At 55.4% G+C, this 15,440-nt stretch overlaps 1 protein-coding gene across 1 annotated transcript; it reads left to right on the top strand.

Annotated features, from left to right (window-relative positions):
* Positions 1-9,836: 9,836 nt before the first annotated feature.
* On the top strand, positions 9,837-14,010 carry LOC126932371 (intestinal-type alkaline phosphatase). The gene is made up of 11 exons (XM_050751131.1): positions 9,837-9,903; positions 9,985-10,101; positions 10,215-10,330; positions 10,814-10,988; positions 11,064-11,236; positions 11,482-11,616; positions 11,712-11,784; positions 11,915-12,049; positions 12,134-12,325; positions 12,539-12,655; positions 12,767-14,010. Exons 1-11 carry the CDS (start codon positions 9,837-9,839, stop codon positions 13,117-13,119), a joined length of 1,653 nt encoding a protein of 550 aa, XP_050607088.1. The 3' UTR covers positions 13,120-14,010.
* The last annotated feature ends 1,430 nt before the right edge of the window (positions 14,011-15,440 follow it).

The following is a 15,440-nucleotide window of genomic DNA, read 5'->3' as shown; positions in this document are numbered from 1 at the left end:
TGCCGCCACAGTTCTCTGTCCCCACCTCAGTGCAGTCAGCCCTGGACGCCCCCACCACTTGCCCACAATAGCACACAGAGCTACGGGCCTTCCCAGTCCCCACCCCTGGCCCTTGGTCACTCTCACCTGCTGCCTCAGCCACAGGTGGCCTGGCAGGGCCTCCCTGAAGCTCCCTCCAGCCAGCCAGGGCCCAGGACCGAGGGCGGAGGGCTGCCTCCAAGCAGTGAAGCTCTCCAGGGTGGGAGGGCAGGCGGCCCCCTCTGTGTCCCATCCCCCTTAGTCCTGGCGAGCCCTCCCCTGCCTCCTGCGGTGCCCCCTGCCCTCATCTATGCCCCCTGGGCTCCCCCAGCACTGCAGCCTCCCGGGTGGGGTTTTAGGACCCCCAGGCCCTCCCAGCTCACCCAGACCCTTCCTGAGGGTCCTGCTTTCTGGCACCACCTTCCCTTCCTTGGGGACAACCACAGTGGAGAGAGGTGGGGCTCTACCTGTCCCACTAATGCAGGGGTGCTGACCTTTTGGTGTCCTCTAGAGAACTTGATGAAAGCTATGAGTTTACACCTAAGAAATTGTCGGGCACCGTTTTTCACCAACAACGTGCCCTGAAGGTGGACCCAGGCCCCCAGGTTGCATTTTGTAAGCCTTGGGAGCTCTCAGGATGCCGCTGACTCCCTCAGCTCTGCCCTGACCCGAGGCATTCATCCTGGAGCAGGCCCTCGTTACAGACAGGCGAGCAGAGGCTTCCAGAGGCCAAGGGAGGGTCCTGGGGGTCCTGCTGCAGGGCCGGAGGCAAAGCTGCACCTCGACATCAGTCCTTTTCATCTTTGTCCCCTCACGGCTGTGCTCTGCACAGGTCATCACCATCATCAGCCTGGTAGAGGTGGTCCTGTGGGCGGCCATGACCCTCAAGTATAGTGCTGTCCTGAAGCAGCCGAGCAACCAGGGCCACCTGGGCCCCGAGGAAGAGGAGGAGGAGGAGGAGGTCGAGTGTGAAAAGGAACCTTGGCCAACCCTCCTGCCCCACCCCACTAGCTTTAGGAACAGGACCTGTTGACACCAAGGGGGATTTTTAATTTGGATTTTAACAACGCAAGGGTTTGCTTTTGGTTTTAGTTTTGCATTTTATTTAATGTTTGCAGGTCAGTTTTCAAACAAACTGCAGGGAAGAGGATGGAGCTGGAAGGAAGGCTGAGACCTGGCCAGCAATGAGACTGGCTCCCCTTCTGCCCGGGCCCCACTGCCTCCTCCAGGCCAGGGAATGGGGCCTTTTCTGCAAATCCATGTCAGGGAATAAAATCAAGTGTGGAGTGCCATCTGGTGTTTGGGCCGCCCCTGGGAAGCCTGGGCAGTGGAATGCCCCTTGCACCCAGGGCAAGGGACCCAGCTCAGGCTCCACCCCTCACTGTTGAGCCGATTTCACCGCCCGGAACCTTCCTGTCAGTTCCAGCACGATTCAGAGTCGGCTACGTGGCAGATTGATGCCGGAGTCTCATTCTGCCTGATTAAAAATGTAATTAGTATGCAGGACTGAGAGCGCCCCCGTCACCCTGACGCATGTGACTGTGTCCAACCCTGCCCCCGCTTCCTCCTGCACCAGCTCTGCAGGGCCTGGTGGGGGTCATGGGTCCTGCAACACCGTCTCCCCGCAGTTCCTTGGCCAACACTCTGAATGGCCCTGTCTATACCCTGGGTCTGAGTCAGTGCCCTGGCAGCTCCAGGCCTAATCCTGTGCTCTGGGGACAGAAGCAGGCCTGGGCCTGGGGGAGGGGAAGAGGGCCCTCCAGTGCCTTCCCAACCAGGAGGGGAAACCGGCTCCTGGTGACACAGCCTGGCCCTGTTGCCACCAGTGTCCCGAGCACCCACGGATCCCACCTGCCTCGGGTCCCGGACAGAGCTGGCCGGCCACTGGGCAGTCCCTTCCCCAGCCAGCCCGACCCCAGCCTGCCCTCCTTCCCCCTCCATGGGGGAAGCTCCGTGGCTTGGCTTCCCCGAGAGCTGCCAGAAACTAGGATGAAAGCCCCGGTGAGCACGGCCTCTGCTCCCCCGCACCATGTCCTGGGGTGTCTGGATTAACAAGCTCATTTGATCTGGTTACAGTGAATTTTCTTCAAAGAAACACTCAATCGGGTCCCTTGTCAGAGTGCCTCGTAGCGCCTGAACGACAGTGACTGGGTACGGCTGCCTTTGTTCTGCCACCGTCAGATGGGGCTGGCTGTGGGAGGTGACCAAAGACGTCCCCGCCCCTGCCCTCGGAGCCTTTCCCTCCTCCAGGGCTCAGCCACCTCAGGCGGCCTTCAGTCTGTGCGTCCTGCCACCCCCGAGATGTCCCAGAGGCCACGGTCACCCCATCTGTTCCTGCCCCCAGAACCTTCTCCTGGAGCCAAGTATCTGCAGGGACAGACAAGTGAGCGTCTAGGGGTTTGGTGCTGGGGTGTAGAAGGCTGTGGGGTGCTGCCCTGCCCCAGGCAACCTGACTGTGAAAGCCCCAAACAGGAGACATCCCAGCCCCTTCCCCTCCCCTCTACGCTGCCCACCCTCTGAGGAACAGTGGCCAAGTTCCTCTCTGAGCCTCTCAGGCCAGGCTGGCCCTGTCCCCCAGGGCCTCCCATGAAACCTGGGAGCTATTCCCTCACAGGCAGCACAGACCTGGACGGACACCTGTCCCTGTGCCCCAGCACCCCCAGGCCCCAGTGAGGAGTAGCCAGGGGGGTGAACAAGGGGCTTCCTGCAGGTACTGGGCTCAAAGGTTCTTCAGACAGCCTCGCCTTCCCTGCTGGCCCCAGAGCATGGCAGGTCCCTGGAGCCGTGGAGGCCATGGCAGCCCCAGCCCAGTCCACCCCATCCCATCTGGGGAAGTGGAAACCGTATTCACAAGGGTCAGATCAGGTCTCTGCCTACAGTGACCTGGCAGTTTTGTGCCCAGCTAGGGCCTCTATCAGGCCCAGGCTGCCCCCACACCCTACCCAGAGCTCAGAGAAGACGGCCCAGCCTTCTCCCCACGTCAGTCATGCTGAGCCCTGCATCTGCGTTCACTCCTTTAAGGAATGTGGTTGGCTCAATCCGGTGCGGCACCTTCACAGGATGGCTCTCCATGGGTCCACTGGGGACCCAACCTCTTATATGGCCCCTCGCTAAAAGGACTCAACAAAAAGAGTGACCAGGCACCGACCCTCGTTTGCAGGAGGACTTGGCCATTCCCTGAGCTGTCCCACAGCACCTGCCGGCCAGGGCCCAGGGCACAGAGCGAGACTCTGTCTTTTCCTCAAGGAGACGCCGTGGGGGAGGGAGGGAGAGGTAGACACCACCAACCTCATCCCATGACCAGGGGCTGGCGACGCTCAGAGGCCCATGAGTGTGTTCTCCACCCGGAAGGGTCAGTGCTGGCTCCCTGGACCCAGAGGAAGATGGCTCAGGCGGTGGCCTGGCCTGGGGAAGGAACTGAAGCCACCCTCCTGGAGAGAAACTGACGCCTCCCCAGTTCCTGTTAGGAAGGACCTCAGGAAAGAACTGGGATCAGGCAGCCTGGGGTGGCGGCCTCCGGGCCCCTGAGGAGGATGTCAGGCCGCAGAAGGGAGGGGATGGGCATGAAGCTTGGGAAGGGGGCGCCAGAGGAGGCAAGGCCTGTGCAGAGGCAGCACCAGAGGCCACTGCAGTGGCTCCACCACCCAGCAGCGCCACCATGAGTCCGGAAGTGGGAGGCCAGGCAGGAGGGGCTGTGATGGCCCAGGTGCCAGGAGGAAGGGCTGAGGGGACAGTGCAGGCGTCCAGAGAGGCCTCGCAGGGACAGGCTGCGAAAGTCACAGGTGGGGATGGGCTTTCTCCAGGGAGTTCTACAGCACAGATGGTGCTGCTGGCCTGGCTGTGGCCAGCTCTGCACGTGAGCCTGCCCCAGTCCTTGCTGGGCACAGACCAAAGAGCGGTTCCTGGGTTGGAATCACAGAATTCAGGGGCTGATGGCAGTCAGGATGGGAGTTGGGAGGGGTGAATGAATTAAATATTTGAGCCCTGGTGGAGGCTACAGGATGTGGTGCCTTTCACATTAAAGAAGGTTCGGGAGAAGGGGATGATTCTTGGAATAAGTATCAGTTTCCACATGCCTGAGATTAGGTTCCGGATTTAAAACCTTATTGTAAGATCATCTCTTTGAACCTTCTCTCTAATTGTGAGGTTTTATGGTTTGGGGGAAATTTTGATTATTTTTGTTGTTTTGGGTTTTTTGTTTGTTTGTTTGTTTTTTTGAGACAGGGTCTCCCTCTGTTGACCAGGCTGGAGTGCAGAGGCTGGAGTGCTGTGGGGTGATCAGGGCTCACTGAGGTCTGCACCTCCCTGGCTCAAGAAATGCTCCCACTTCAGCCTCCCAACTAGGTGGGAATACAAGCGAGTGCCACCATATCCAGCTAGTTTTAAAAATGTTTTGTAGTGATGGGGTCTTACTATGTTGCCAGGCTTGTCTCAAGCTCCTGGGCTCAAGCGATCTTCCCGTCTCAGCCTCCCAAAGTGTTAGGATTATAGGTATGAACCACCACGCCCAGCTGATTTGTTTTTTAACAGATAGAAAATCATTTGAGGGGGAAACTGATCCATTTAATTTATTTTACTTAAAAAACAGTTTTGCTCAACCTCGTTCTTAAGCTGTGTTGTGTTCTTAATGTTTATCAATAGTACATTGCTCAGTTCTGGAAAGCACTTAGCCAGATATTTAAAAAGCAACAAATTGAAGTGCAAAATAGAAGATGGAACAAAAACTCTCCAATAGTGTATTCAACTTAACAGGTTTTTGGCTGGGCGTGGTGGCTCATGCCTGTAATCCCAGCACTTTGGGAGGCCGAGACGGGCGGATCACGAGGTCAGGAGATCGAGACCATCCTGGCTAGCACAGTGAAACCACGTCTCTACTAAAAAATACAAAAAATTAGCCAGGCGAGGTGGCGGGCGCCTGTAGTCCCAGCTACTCGGGAGGCTGAGGCAGGAGAATGGCGTGAACCTGGGAGGCGGAGCTTGCAGTGAGCTGAGATCCGGCCACTGTACTCCAGCCTGGGTGACAGAGCGAGACTCCGTCTCAAAAAAAAAAAAAAAAAAAAAAAAAAAAAAAAAAAAAAAAACAGGTTTTCAACTCACCAGAGTGCTATTGGAATACAATTGTCCTCCTGGTTCCTGTCATATAAGATCAAAGTTAAACCACTAAACACAATTGCCGCATCCTTGACTTCATAAACTTTCCTTTCCACACATCCATATAGATGCCCGAAGCACCTTTCAGGGCAGAATTGTCTTTTGTTCCTCACTCTCAGGGGACAACCATGCACTAGGGCTCACCTGCCAGCCATCCCTGCCAATGTCACTACTGCTGGGGGGGCAGTGAAGGGGGTGGCCAGATCAGGGCTCAGGGTGCCTGGCTAAACGCCCCCTTCACTGAACCTGCTCCTGTGCCTGCAGCTTCCCGCAGGCTGAGGCCCCAGTGCCCTGCTTGTGCTGCTGAGGGAGGCTCCATGGCCTGTTGAGAGGCCTCCCCAGGAAGCCCGTGGGGAGGAGGTTGGGGTGTCTCCTGCCTTGGGGGTGGCACAGTCCCTTCTTGTTCCCATCCCAGGTACCTGACCCAAGTTCTTCTGTGTGTGAGGAATGCCTGGATGTCCCTCCCTGGTAGGTGGGATGGGACAAAGGGAGGTCCTGCCTACACAGCCCTTAATTAGGAATTTAAGAGATTTGTGCTCTAGGAAGGAACTGCTTCCGCTACCATTTGGCCCACTGTGTGGTGTGCAGACCCTCAGATCGGAAACAGGTTTCAAGGGTGTTCAGGACTTACCTCGTGTTCATGAAGGTCAGGGTTCACCTCTTCCCCCCTGCTCCCCCTGCTAACTCTGCAGCAGACCCTGCACTAATTAAGTCCCCACAACAGCCCTGAGCCCCCGGCTCTGTGAAAGTTGTCAGAATCAAAATGAAGCCACTTTTGTCCAACCCTAAGAGCAACAACAAAATGATGTAGCCGGGAGGTTGTGAAGGAGGCCCCACCCGCACACCTGCCTGTGATCAGAGCCCTTCCGAAGCCTCTGAGAAGGGCTCTGAGGCGCAGACGCCTGAAACAAGACCTTTTTTTTTTAATTTTTTTGCCAGGACTTTGCAGCTCGCTACGTGAGTCACAAGGACGGCTAGCCAGATGCACAAGAACACTTGCCTGATACGCTGTGTCCACTCATAAACTGACGTCCATTCCTGGGATAAGCCCCTGGAATCAGTGTTCTCTTCCTTTCAAAACAACTGTGTAGGCAGATGTGGTGGCTAGTGCCTGTGATGCCAGCTATTCAGGAGGCGGAGGCAGGAGAATTGCTTGAACCTGGGAGGCAGAGGTTGCAGTGAGCCAAGATCGCACCACTGCACTCAGCCTGGGCAACAGAGCAACTCCAAAAAAAAAAAAAAGACAAAAAAGACAAAAACCAAAAACCAAGCATGTACTGCTCCTTTGGTCTTTCAAAGCCCTCCTTGCCTCCCCTCTGATGCGCCCCTAGTTTACTAAGGCTGGGGCTCCACATGCAGTGCTGCTGCTTGTTCCCAATTAAACTCCACAGTTTTGGGGAGCCTCCCTCTGTTTCTTGAGGTTGACAGGACTATCATTCTTCTTGTTCGTAGATGAGGGAATTAAGGCTTGGCGAGGTTCCGTTTTGAAGGACACTCAGTAAGTGGTGGAGAGAGAATTTCAGCTCAGACCCAAAGGCTATTTAATTTATTTCTTTTAAATCCATGCTTCTTAGCGCTCAGCTAGTCACCTATCACCTTGACAACTTTTTTGCCATAGCCACATTACTGCCTGTGGTATTACTTACTGAATATTTTTCTCTACATAAGCTCAGATTTTCCTTAAATCTATTAGAAAAGAAAACTTGTAACTGAAAAATGGGGGACCACCATCTCTTACCATAAACAGAAGCCACTCTGTATTCCATACACACCAAACGCAATGTCCTTACAGCCTCCTTAGGTGCTTTGAGTCTAAAGCATGCTTTGTCTTGTTAAAGGGGAGATGGCAAAGTTAGGGTGGTAGAGAAACTAGGCAAAGGTAGGGAAACTATGCAAAGTCCATAAAGCATTTCTTATTTTTTTCTTTTTCTTTTTTTGAGATGTTGTCTCACTCTGTCACCCAGCTTAGACACATATCTGGTTGTCAAGGATTTGGGACAGGGGAAGAGGTGGAGGAAAGAGGTGGCCTGGTTATAAAAGGGACTCTGTGGGGTTGGAGCTCTTCAGCATCTCAACTATGGTGCAGTTACACAAACCTACTTAGGTGATAAAATTGTCTACAAATTTCCACACACATGCACATGAATACAGGGAACACTGGGGAAATCTGAATAATCACTGTGGATTATGCCATTGGGGGAGACTAAGCAAAGCACACAGACATCTCTTGTACTATTTCTTTTTCTTTTTTTTTTTTTTTTTTTTGAGACAGGGTCTTGTTCTGTCACCCAGGCTAGAGTGCAGTGATATGGTCTTGACTCACTGCAACCTCCACCTCCCAGGCTCAAGTGATTCTCCTACCTCAGCTTCCCAAGTAGGTGGAGAGAGAATTTCAGCTCAGACCCAAAGGCTATTTATTTCCTGTGGAGGGACCACAGGAGCACGCCCTTTTCGCTCTGCTAATTTTTGTATTTTTTGTAGAGATGAGATTTTTCCATGTTGCCCAGGCTGGTCTCAAACTCCTGAGCTCAAGTGATCCTCCCGCCTCAGCCTCCCAAAGTGCTAGGATTACAGAGATGAGCCACTATGTCGGGCCTCTTGTATTATTGCCTGGTTTTGTTTTGTTTTGTTTTGTTTTTGAGACAGAGTCTCACTCTGCCACCCAGGCTGGAGTGCAGTGGCACGATCTTGGCTCACGGCAACCTTCCCCTCCCAGGTTCAAGCGATTCTCTTGCCTCAGTCTCCCAAGTAACTGGGACTACAGGTGCATGCCACCACGCCTGGCTAATTTTTTGTATTTTTAGTAGAGATAGGGTTTCACTGTGTTAGCCAGGATGGTCTCAATCTCCTGACCTCAAGAGCTGTCCACCTCAGCCTCTCAAAGTGCTGGGATTACAGACGTGAGCCACTGTGCCCAGCTTGTATTATTTCTTACAACTACTTGTGAATCTATAGTTCTGTCAAAAACTCCAACTTAAACATGAAACTCAGGGTGGCTATAAAGCCCCCTGACTCATCTTGACTTTGGAGTGAATCAATGAATTAATTGCCTGCCCATTAGTGAGTCTCCTCTGACCTTTAGCTAAGAATGTTCCTCACTCAGCAAGATGAAGCAAGAGGTAGAGGGAACTAAGGGGGCAACAAGCAGGAGGCAGGAAGGGCCCATGAGGGTGACATCTTCCCTGAGAGCCCCAGGATGACCAGCGGGAAGCCAGGCAGGATGCAGGCAGGAGGACCCAGGAAAGCTCGGTATGAGGGGAGGCCCTGGGCATGGTGTGGAGTGGGGCAGGGCAGGCAGAGGCTGGGCAGCAGGTGAGGTCCCCTGGGTTCTGAGGGCCAAGCCTGGGGTTTGAGGTAAACAGGCCTGAGTGGAGAAGGGGCTGCTGTGGTTGGGCTGGGGTGGGTGGAGCTGGAGGAGCCTTTTCTTCTCGAACCAATTTTTGAATTGTGCTACATAACATGGTACATCAAATTTACCTCCTTCACCATTTTCAAGGGTACAGGGCAGCAGTGTTGAGTACACGCACAGTGTTGTGCAGCTGATCTCCAGAACATTCTCATCCTGCAACCTTGAAGCTCTGTCCCCATTAAACTCCAACTGTAACCCTAACCCCAACCCTAACACGAGCCCTAACCCTAACCCTAACCCATTGCCTCCTCCCTCAGCCTCAGGCAACCTCCATTCCACTTCTGTCTCTATGAATTTGACTCCCCGAGGGACCTCAGAGAAGTGTGTTCATGCGTATTGGTCCTTTTGCACTGTGCATTTCACTAAGCATAATGTCCTAAGGTTCATCCACGTTGTAGCAGGTGTCAGGGTCGCCTTCCTTTTCAAGGCTGCATGATACTCCATTGTATGTGTGCACCCTGTTTGGTTTCTCCATTCCTCTGTTGCTGGACACTTGGTTGCTTCCAGCTCTTGGCTGCTGTGGATAATGCTGCTGGGAACATGGGTGTGCAGTATCTGTTCAAGTCCCTGGTTTGCATTCCTTTGACTACACACTCAGAGTGGGATGTCTGGACTGGAGCAATACTTTTGAACTCAGCCTGAGGTCACCAAACTCTCTGAGCTCCTTATCAGAGGCTACACTTCTGGGTGTGCCCATGGCTCATGGAAAACAGACTCACCCCAGGCTCAATCTACCTGTGCAAGAAAACAGGGGTCAACGTCAAGTGTACAAGCTGCTGTGGAAGACCCAGCCCAGGCCTGGCCAACCCAGGGCACTGGCCCCTCCCCAGCCTGTGTCCTCAGGACATAGGTGTGGGCACCCACACACACCAAGTGGGTTCTAGGGCAGCCGGGCCACCCCACACGCCTCCTTTCACACTCCTCTGGGGCTCGTGGTATGATGAGCCCTAACCTGGGCCCTGGCCTAGGCTGTGTGTTTCCAGCCTCACCTCTCTTCACACCTTGAATGAGGTGAACAAAGGAGTGGCAACGGATCTCCCACAAGACACTATGAGCCACACACGGTCCCTTCCCTTCAGCAAGCTTGGCTTCTGGTCACAGGATTGGGTGGGGTCAAGATGGACACAAGGGGTGTGGGGAGGGACGTGGAGCATTTACAGCCAGGGACAAAGTCCTACCCTGATTTAAACCCAGGCAGCCTGCACTGCAGCCGGTTCCTAGTGTCCCCACTTTGCCTCCCTCCTGCTGCACCGAAGACATGCAGGGGCCCTGGGTGCTGCTGCTGCTGGGCCTGAGGCTACAGCTCTCCCTGGGCATCATCCCAGGTAATGAGGCTCCCCAAGCTGTTCCACACACAGGGCGCCCCCTCACCAGGCTGACCTGATCTCTACTCTCCCCCTGGCCAGCTGAGGAGGAGAACCCAGCCTTCTGGAACCGCCATGCAGCTGAGGCCCTGGATGCCGCCAAGAAGCTGCAGCCCATCCAAAAGGTCGCCAAGAACCTCATCCTCTTCCTGGGTGATGGTGAGTGACCAAGGCCTGTCCAGCCCTGCAGCCTCACAGCCCCAGCACCTAGGACCTTTGGTGATTCCAGGCCAGCCCTGGGGCCCAGGACTCACACATTTCTGCCCCTTCAGGGATGGGGGTGCCCACGGTGACAGCCGCTAGGATCCTAAAGGGGCAGAAGAATGGCAAACTGGGGCCTGAGACGCCCCTGGCCATGGACGGCTTCCCATACGTGGCGCTATCCAAGGTAAGGGCTGGGCCACTTCAGAGTCCTCCAAGCAGAGGAGGAGGTCAAGGATATGGAGTGTGGCAGGAGGGAGGGAGCCAGGACAGCTGGGGCCTGAGTTAGGAGCTGGGAGCAGTTAGGACCCCAGAGGACCAGAACCAGGCCCCTGGTTGGGGTCTGTGTCCAGAAGGCTGGGTTCTCCTCAGCTGGCCAGGGGGAGAGTAGAGATCAGGTCAGCCTGGTGAGGGGCGCCCTGTGTGTGGAACAGCTTGGGGAGCCTCATTACCTGGGATGATGCCCAGGGAGAGCTGTAGCCTCAGGCCCAGCAGCAGCAGCACCCAGGGCCCCTGCATGTTTTGGGCGCAGCAGGAGGGAGGCGAAGTGGGGATACTAGGAACCGGATGCAGTACAGGCTGCCTGGGTTTAAATCAGGGTAGGACTTTGCCCCTGGCTGTAAATGCTGCCGAAGCCCCAAAATAGAGCTCAGGGTGTCTCTATTCCCAGACGTACAATGTGGACAGACAGGTGCCAGACAGCGCAGGCACAGCCACAGCCTACCTGTGCGGAGTCAAGGCCAACTACCAGACCATCGGCTTGAGTGCAGCCGCCCGCTATAACCAGTGCAACACGACACGCGGCAATGAGGTCATCTCCGTGATGAACCGGGCCAAGAAAGCAGGTGAGCTAGGGCCCGCTGCGGGGTCAGGACCAGGCCCAAGTCTCGGTCACCAATCCTGACCCCTGTCACCCTCAGGAAAGTCAGTGGGAGTGGTGACCACCACACGGGTGCAGCATGCCTCGCCAGCCGGCACCTACGCACACACGGTGAACCGCAACTGGTACTCAGATGCTGACATGCCTGCCTCGGCCCGCCAGGATGGCTGCCAGGACATTGCCACACAGCTCATCTCCAACGTGGACATTGACGTGCGACCCCAAGGCCAAGGGCTGGGGCTAGGCAGAGGGGAAGGTGGGGGCACAGGCTCAGATCCAGGCAACCAAAAGCCTGATCCGGGTCAGCAGGGTCTGGAGGTGGGGTTGGGGAGGTGGAATGTGCAGCCCAGCCTGGGCCATTCCCACTGCCCTGGGGAGGGGAGCCAGGGGCTGTGCATGAGGAGGGGACATGGGGCCAACTAGGCCCCCAACCCACCTGCCCCATCCTCTGTCCCCAGGTGATCCTGGGTGGAGGCCGCAAGTACATGTTTCCCAGGGGGACCCCAGACCCTGAGTACCCAAGTGATGCCAGCCAGAATGGAATCAGACTGGACGGGAAGTACCTGGTGCAGGAATGGCTGACAAAGCACCAGGTGATGGGGGCTGGCAGGTGTGGGAGGCATGGCAGGGGGAGGGCAAGTGTGTGGGTCTCAGGGCTGTGGGCTGAGGCCTGGCTCTATCCCTGCAGGGTGCCCGGTACGTGTGGAACCGCACTGAGCTCATGCAGGCTTCCCTGGACCAGTCTGTGACCCATCTCATGGGTAATGACCCCCTTCCTGCCCTGGCATTCCTCAGACGGCCTCAGAGGGTGCCATCCGAGCCTGTGTGCACATCAGCCAGCACTCTCCTGCTCGCAGCCTGCCAATCACTACCAAGCCCCTTGTCCCACAGGCCTCTTTGAACCCGGAGACATGAAATATGAGATCAACCGAGACCCCACACTGGACCCCTCCCTGCTGGAGATGACAGAGGCTGCCCTGCGCCTGCTGAGCAGGAACCCCCGCGGCTTCTACCTCTTCGTGGAAGGTGTGTGGTGGCCCCTGGGGAGTGGAGGAAGGCGGGGCAGGGCAGGGCAAGTTCAAGCATCACCCTCCTCTGGCCTTCCTGCAGGTGGTCGCATCGACCATGGTCATCATGAGGGCTTGGCTTACCATGCGCTCACCGAGGCGGTCATGTTTGATGACGCCATCGAGAGGGCAGGCCAGCTCACCAGCGAGGAGGACACGCTGACCCTCATCACTGCTGACCACTCCCACGTATTCTCCTTTGGTGGCTACACCTTTCGAGGGAGCTCCATCTTCGGTAGGCCTGGGGAGAGTGGCAGGTGCTGCTGCATCAGTTATGTGGGTGAAGTCTGAGCCTCAGTTTTCTCCTCTGCCAAATGTGTGTAATGCTGGCACCAGCCCTATTGTGAGGACAGAGCCCCTGAACAGGCAAAGTGGTGGTGCCTAGCACATAGGAGGCACTCCCACAGCTGTGGTCAGCTCAACTACAGGGACCCCCGTCTCCCTACAGGGTTGGCCCCCAGCAAGGCTCAGGACAGCAAAGCCTACACGTCCATCCTGTACGGCAATGGCCCGGGCTACGTGCTCAACTCAGGCGTGCGACCAGACGTGAATGAGAGTGAGAGCGGTGAGTGAGGCTGAATGGCCCGCTCAGGGGGACCAGAGTGCCAGGGATGGGGGTATTCGCGGGAGGGGGACGCCGCCCGTCTGCCCTGAACTGCACTCACCCTCCTACCAGGGAGCCCCGATTACCGGCAGCAGGCGGCGGTGCCCCTGTCGTCCGAGACCCACGGAGGCGAAGACGTGGCGGTGTTCGCGCGCGGTCCTCAGGCGCACCTGGTGCACGGTGTGCAGGAGCAGAGCTTCGTAGCGCACGTCATGGCCTTTGCCGCCTGCCTGGAGCCCTACACGGCCTGCGACCTGGCACCTCCCGCCGGCACCACCAACACCGCGCCTCCCGCTCCCGCCGGCACCACCGACACCGCGCCTCCCGCTCCCGCCGGCACCACCGACGCTGCGCACCCGGTTCCCGCGTCGCTGCCTCTGCTGGCCGGGACCCTGCTGCTGCTGGGGGCGGCCGCTGCTCCCTGAGCGCCCCACCCTGGAGTTATCCTGCTCCCCACCTCCAGGCGTCCTGCCCTGCTCCCCGTCCTGAGCTGCCACTTCCGGCGTGAACACATACAGGTGACCTGCCGCTGGACCTTCACCCACTAGAGATAAACTAGCATTAGCTGGAGCAGCGCTGCCCTTCTTCCCTCTGCATCCCCTTCAGGGAGCAGGAACCCAGGGCGCCCTGGGAGCTGAGCCTGGGACTCCCAGGACCTCCCCCCAGGCTGCTCTCTGATTCTTCCTCCCAACCCCAGAGACTGCGGATTTGTGCCATGCGGCTGCCTGCACCCCAGACAATAAAGGGACCCAAACCACTCAGCCCCCACCCTGCCTCTAGCCTGAGGAAGACCAAGCAGGCCTGGACCCAGAGACGTCCTCCAACCCTGGATACGACACACCGAGACTGTGTGCCCCATCGTTCTTAGCTTCAATCCTCACAGCACCTGGTAGACCCAAGGACTTGGGTGGATCAGGACACCTGAAGAAGAGCAGCTTCCCGCCACTCTGCAACCCACCCAAGGAGGCTGCTGGGGCGGGGATCCCCATGGGGCTTTGACACAATCCTCTGCTGCCTCCCCACTAGGATCATTCCACACCCCTGCACCTGACCAAGGGGCCAATGAGGCAGAGGCTTGCCCCAAGTCATAGCCACTCAGATGCTTCCCGACCCCCAGTGCCCTTTCCAGGTCAGGAGATCCAAGGAGCGCCTGAGGAGCTCTGGGTACAGGGCAGCAGCCCAGAGCCCATGGACCCTCCCGGGACATCTGGATGCTGGGCATAGATTTCTCAACAAGGAAGACTCCCCTGCCTCCTGAAGGTCTCCATTCTCCTAGGAGACAAAGCAATAATAAAAGGAAGTGTTAGACAATGTAATGCCTGTACTACTTCCTAGGAGAAAAATCATGAGTGAGTGTGGGCACGGTATCTGGAGGGGTGGATAACGCAGACCAGGAGGGGCTGCTGAGGAGCAGACGATTGAGCAAGACACTTGAATAGAGTGGGGCTTGAGCAAGGCAGCACAGCAGTGCAAAGGCCCTGGGACAGTGCCAGAAGGTGCTCTGGGAGGCCAAGGACTGGATCAGAGGGGTGGGGGTGGGTGGGTAGAGTGGGGAAAGCCTGAGGGGTCAGGAGAGTGGGGGTGGGGCATGGGAGACCATGAAGTCTGGGTACAGGGGTGTGGTTGGAGGTCTTTGAGGAGGGCTGTGACTCACCCTGGCTGGAAAATGAGCACTCTGGCTGCTGCCAGGAGAAGCGTCTGGTCTTTTGGGCGGAGTATGGGGGTAGTGACAGGCCCAGGTGAGAGGTGAGGAAGGAGCTGACTCCAGGTGTTTGTGACCTCCCTCCAAAAGCATTCTAGAGCACCCATCCCAATAGAGCCATGCTTAGTGAGTACCACACCTGCTCCAATAGAACATTGAAAAGAATTAAATAAAGGTGAAATCAACCACATTTTCCAGCAAATTTTGCAGTATTACAAATTTATTTGTACATTTACAAAGGTGCGAAAAAGCATCTCGCTTTTGCAAGAAATAGTAACATGATTCAATATGCTTTCTTATTTACTAAAACCTTGAAATAAAATTGTAAAACATCAGTTTGAAGGCCTGGCTCTCAGGGTCGTTCTTTTTTAATTCTGGGTTTTAGTAGCTGTCACAAAAATATTGGAGGACCATGATCCCACTTGTGAATAGCCATAGGACTCCAGCCTGGGAAGCACAGTGAGAATCTATGTCTAAAATACGAAATAAAAGGATGAATTTTATGGTATGTAAATTATATCTAAATTTTAAAAAACAGATTCAAATATATAATCTGCTTTCAAGTTTTTTTTAAATATGTAGGGATGAGGGTTGTATCAGTCAAATACATTTTTGACCACAAAATTCACATGTCCATGAAAACATTCTCAAACTTCAGTTCTAAAAAATGTTTTATTTGGCATGAGTTTTCATTCCAAGATGATTACTTTCTCATTTTTTCATTGAGAGGACATCTTTACCTTGAAGGAGCAGATGCAAGAAAAGTAAAATTATTTTTCAAGCTTTTTCCTGATTGTCTAAAACAGATAGCTCTTGTCATCTCAAAAGTGTCAGCACTTTGGTCTTTAGGAAGGAGGGAGCCCAGGTGCGGTGACTCATGCCTGTAATCCTAACACTTGGGAGGCCAAGGTGGGCAGATCATTTGAAGTCAGGAATTCGAGACCAGCCTGATCAACATGGTGAAATCCCATCTCTACTAAAAATACAAAAATTAGCCAGACATGGTGCCACACACCTATAATCCCAGCACTTTGGGAGGCTGAG

This window comes from Macaca thibetana, chromosome 12 (genome assembly GCF_024542745.1).
Source record: "Macaca thibetana thibetana isolate TM-01 chromosome 12, ASM2454274v1, whole genome shotgun sequence".
Lineage (NCBI taxonomy): Eukaryota > Metazoa > Chordata > Mammalia > Primates > Cercopithecidae > Macaca > Macaca thibetana.
This window is presented reverse-complemented; position numbering and strand designations above follow the sequence as displayed.

Bases quoted from the DNA above. Each gene is read 5' to 3' on its own strand.
- LOC126932371 (XM_050751131.1), top strand. From the start codon at position 9,837: ATGCAGGGGCCCTGGGTGCTGCTGCTGCTGGGCCTGAGGCTACAGCTC. The intron at 10,331-10,813 runs GTAAGGGCTGGG...CTCTATTCCCAG, and splicing joins CATACGTGGCGCTATCCAAG to ACGTACAATGTGGACAGACA. The intron at 12,326-12,538 runs GTAGGCCTGGGG...GTCTCCCTACAG, and splicing joins TCGAGGGAGCTCCATCTTCG to GGTTGGCCCCCAGCAAGGCT.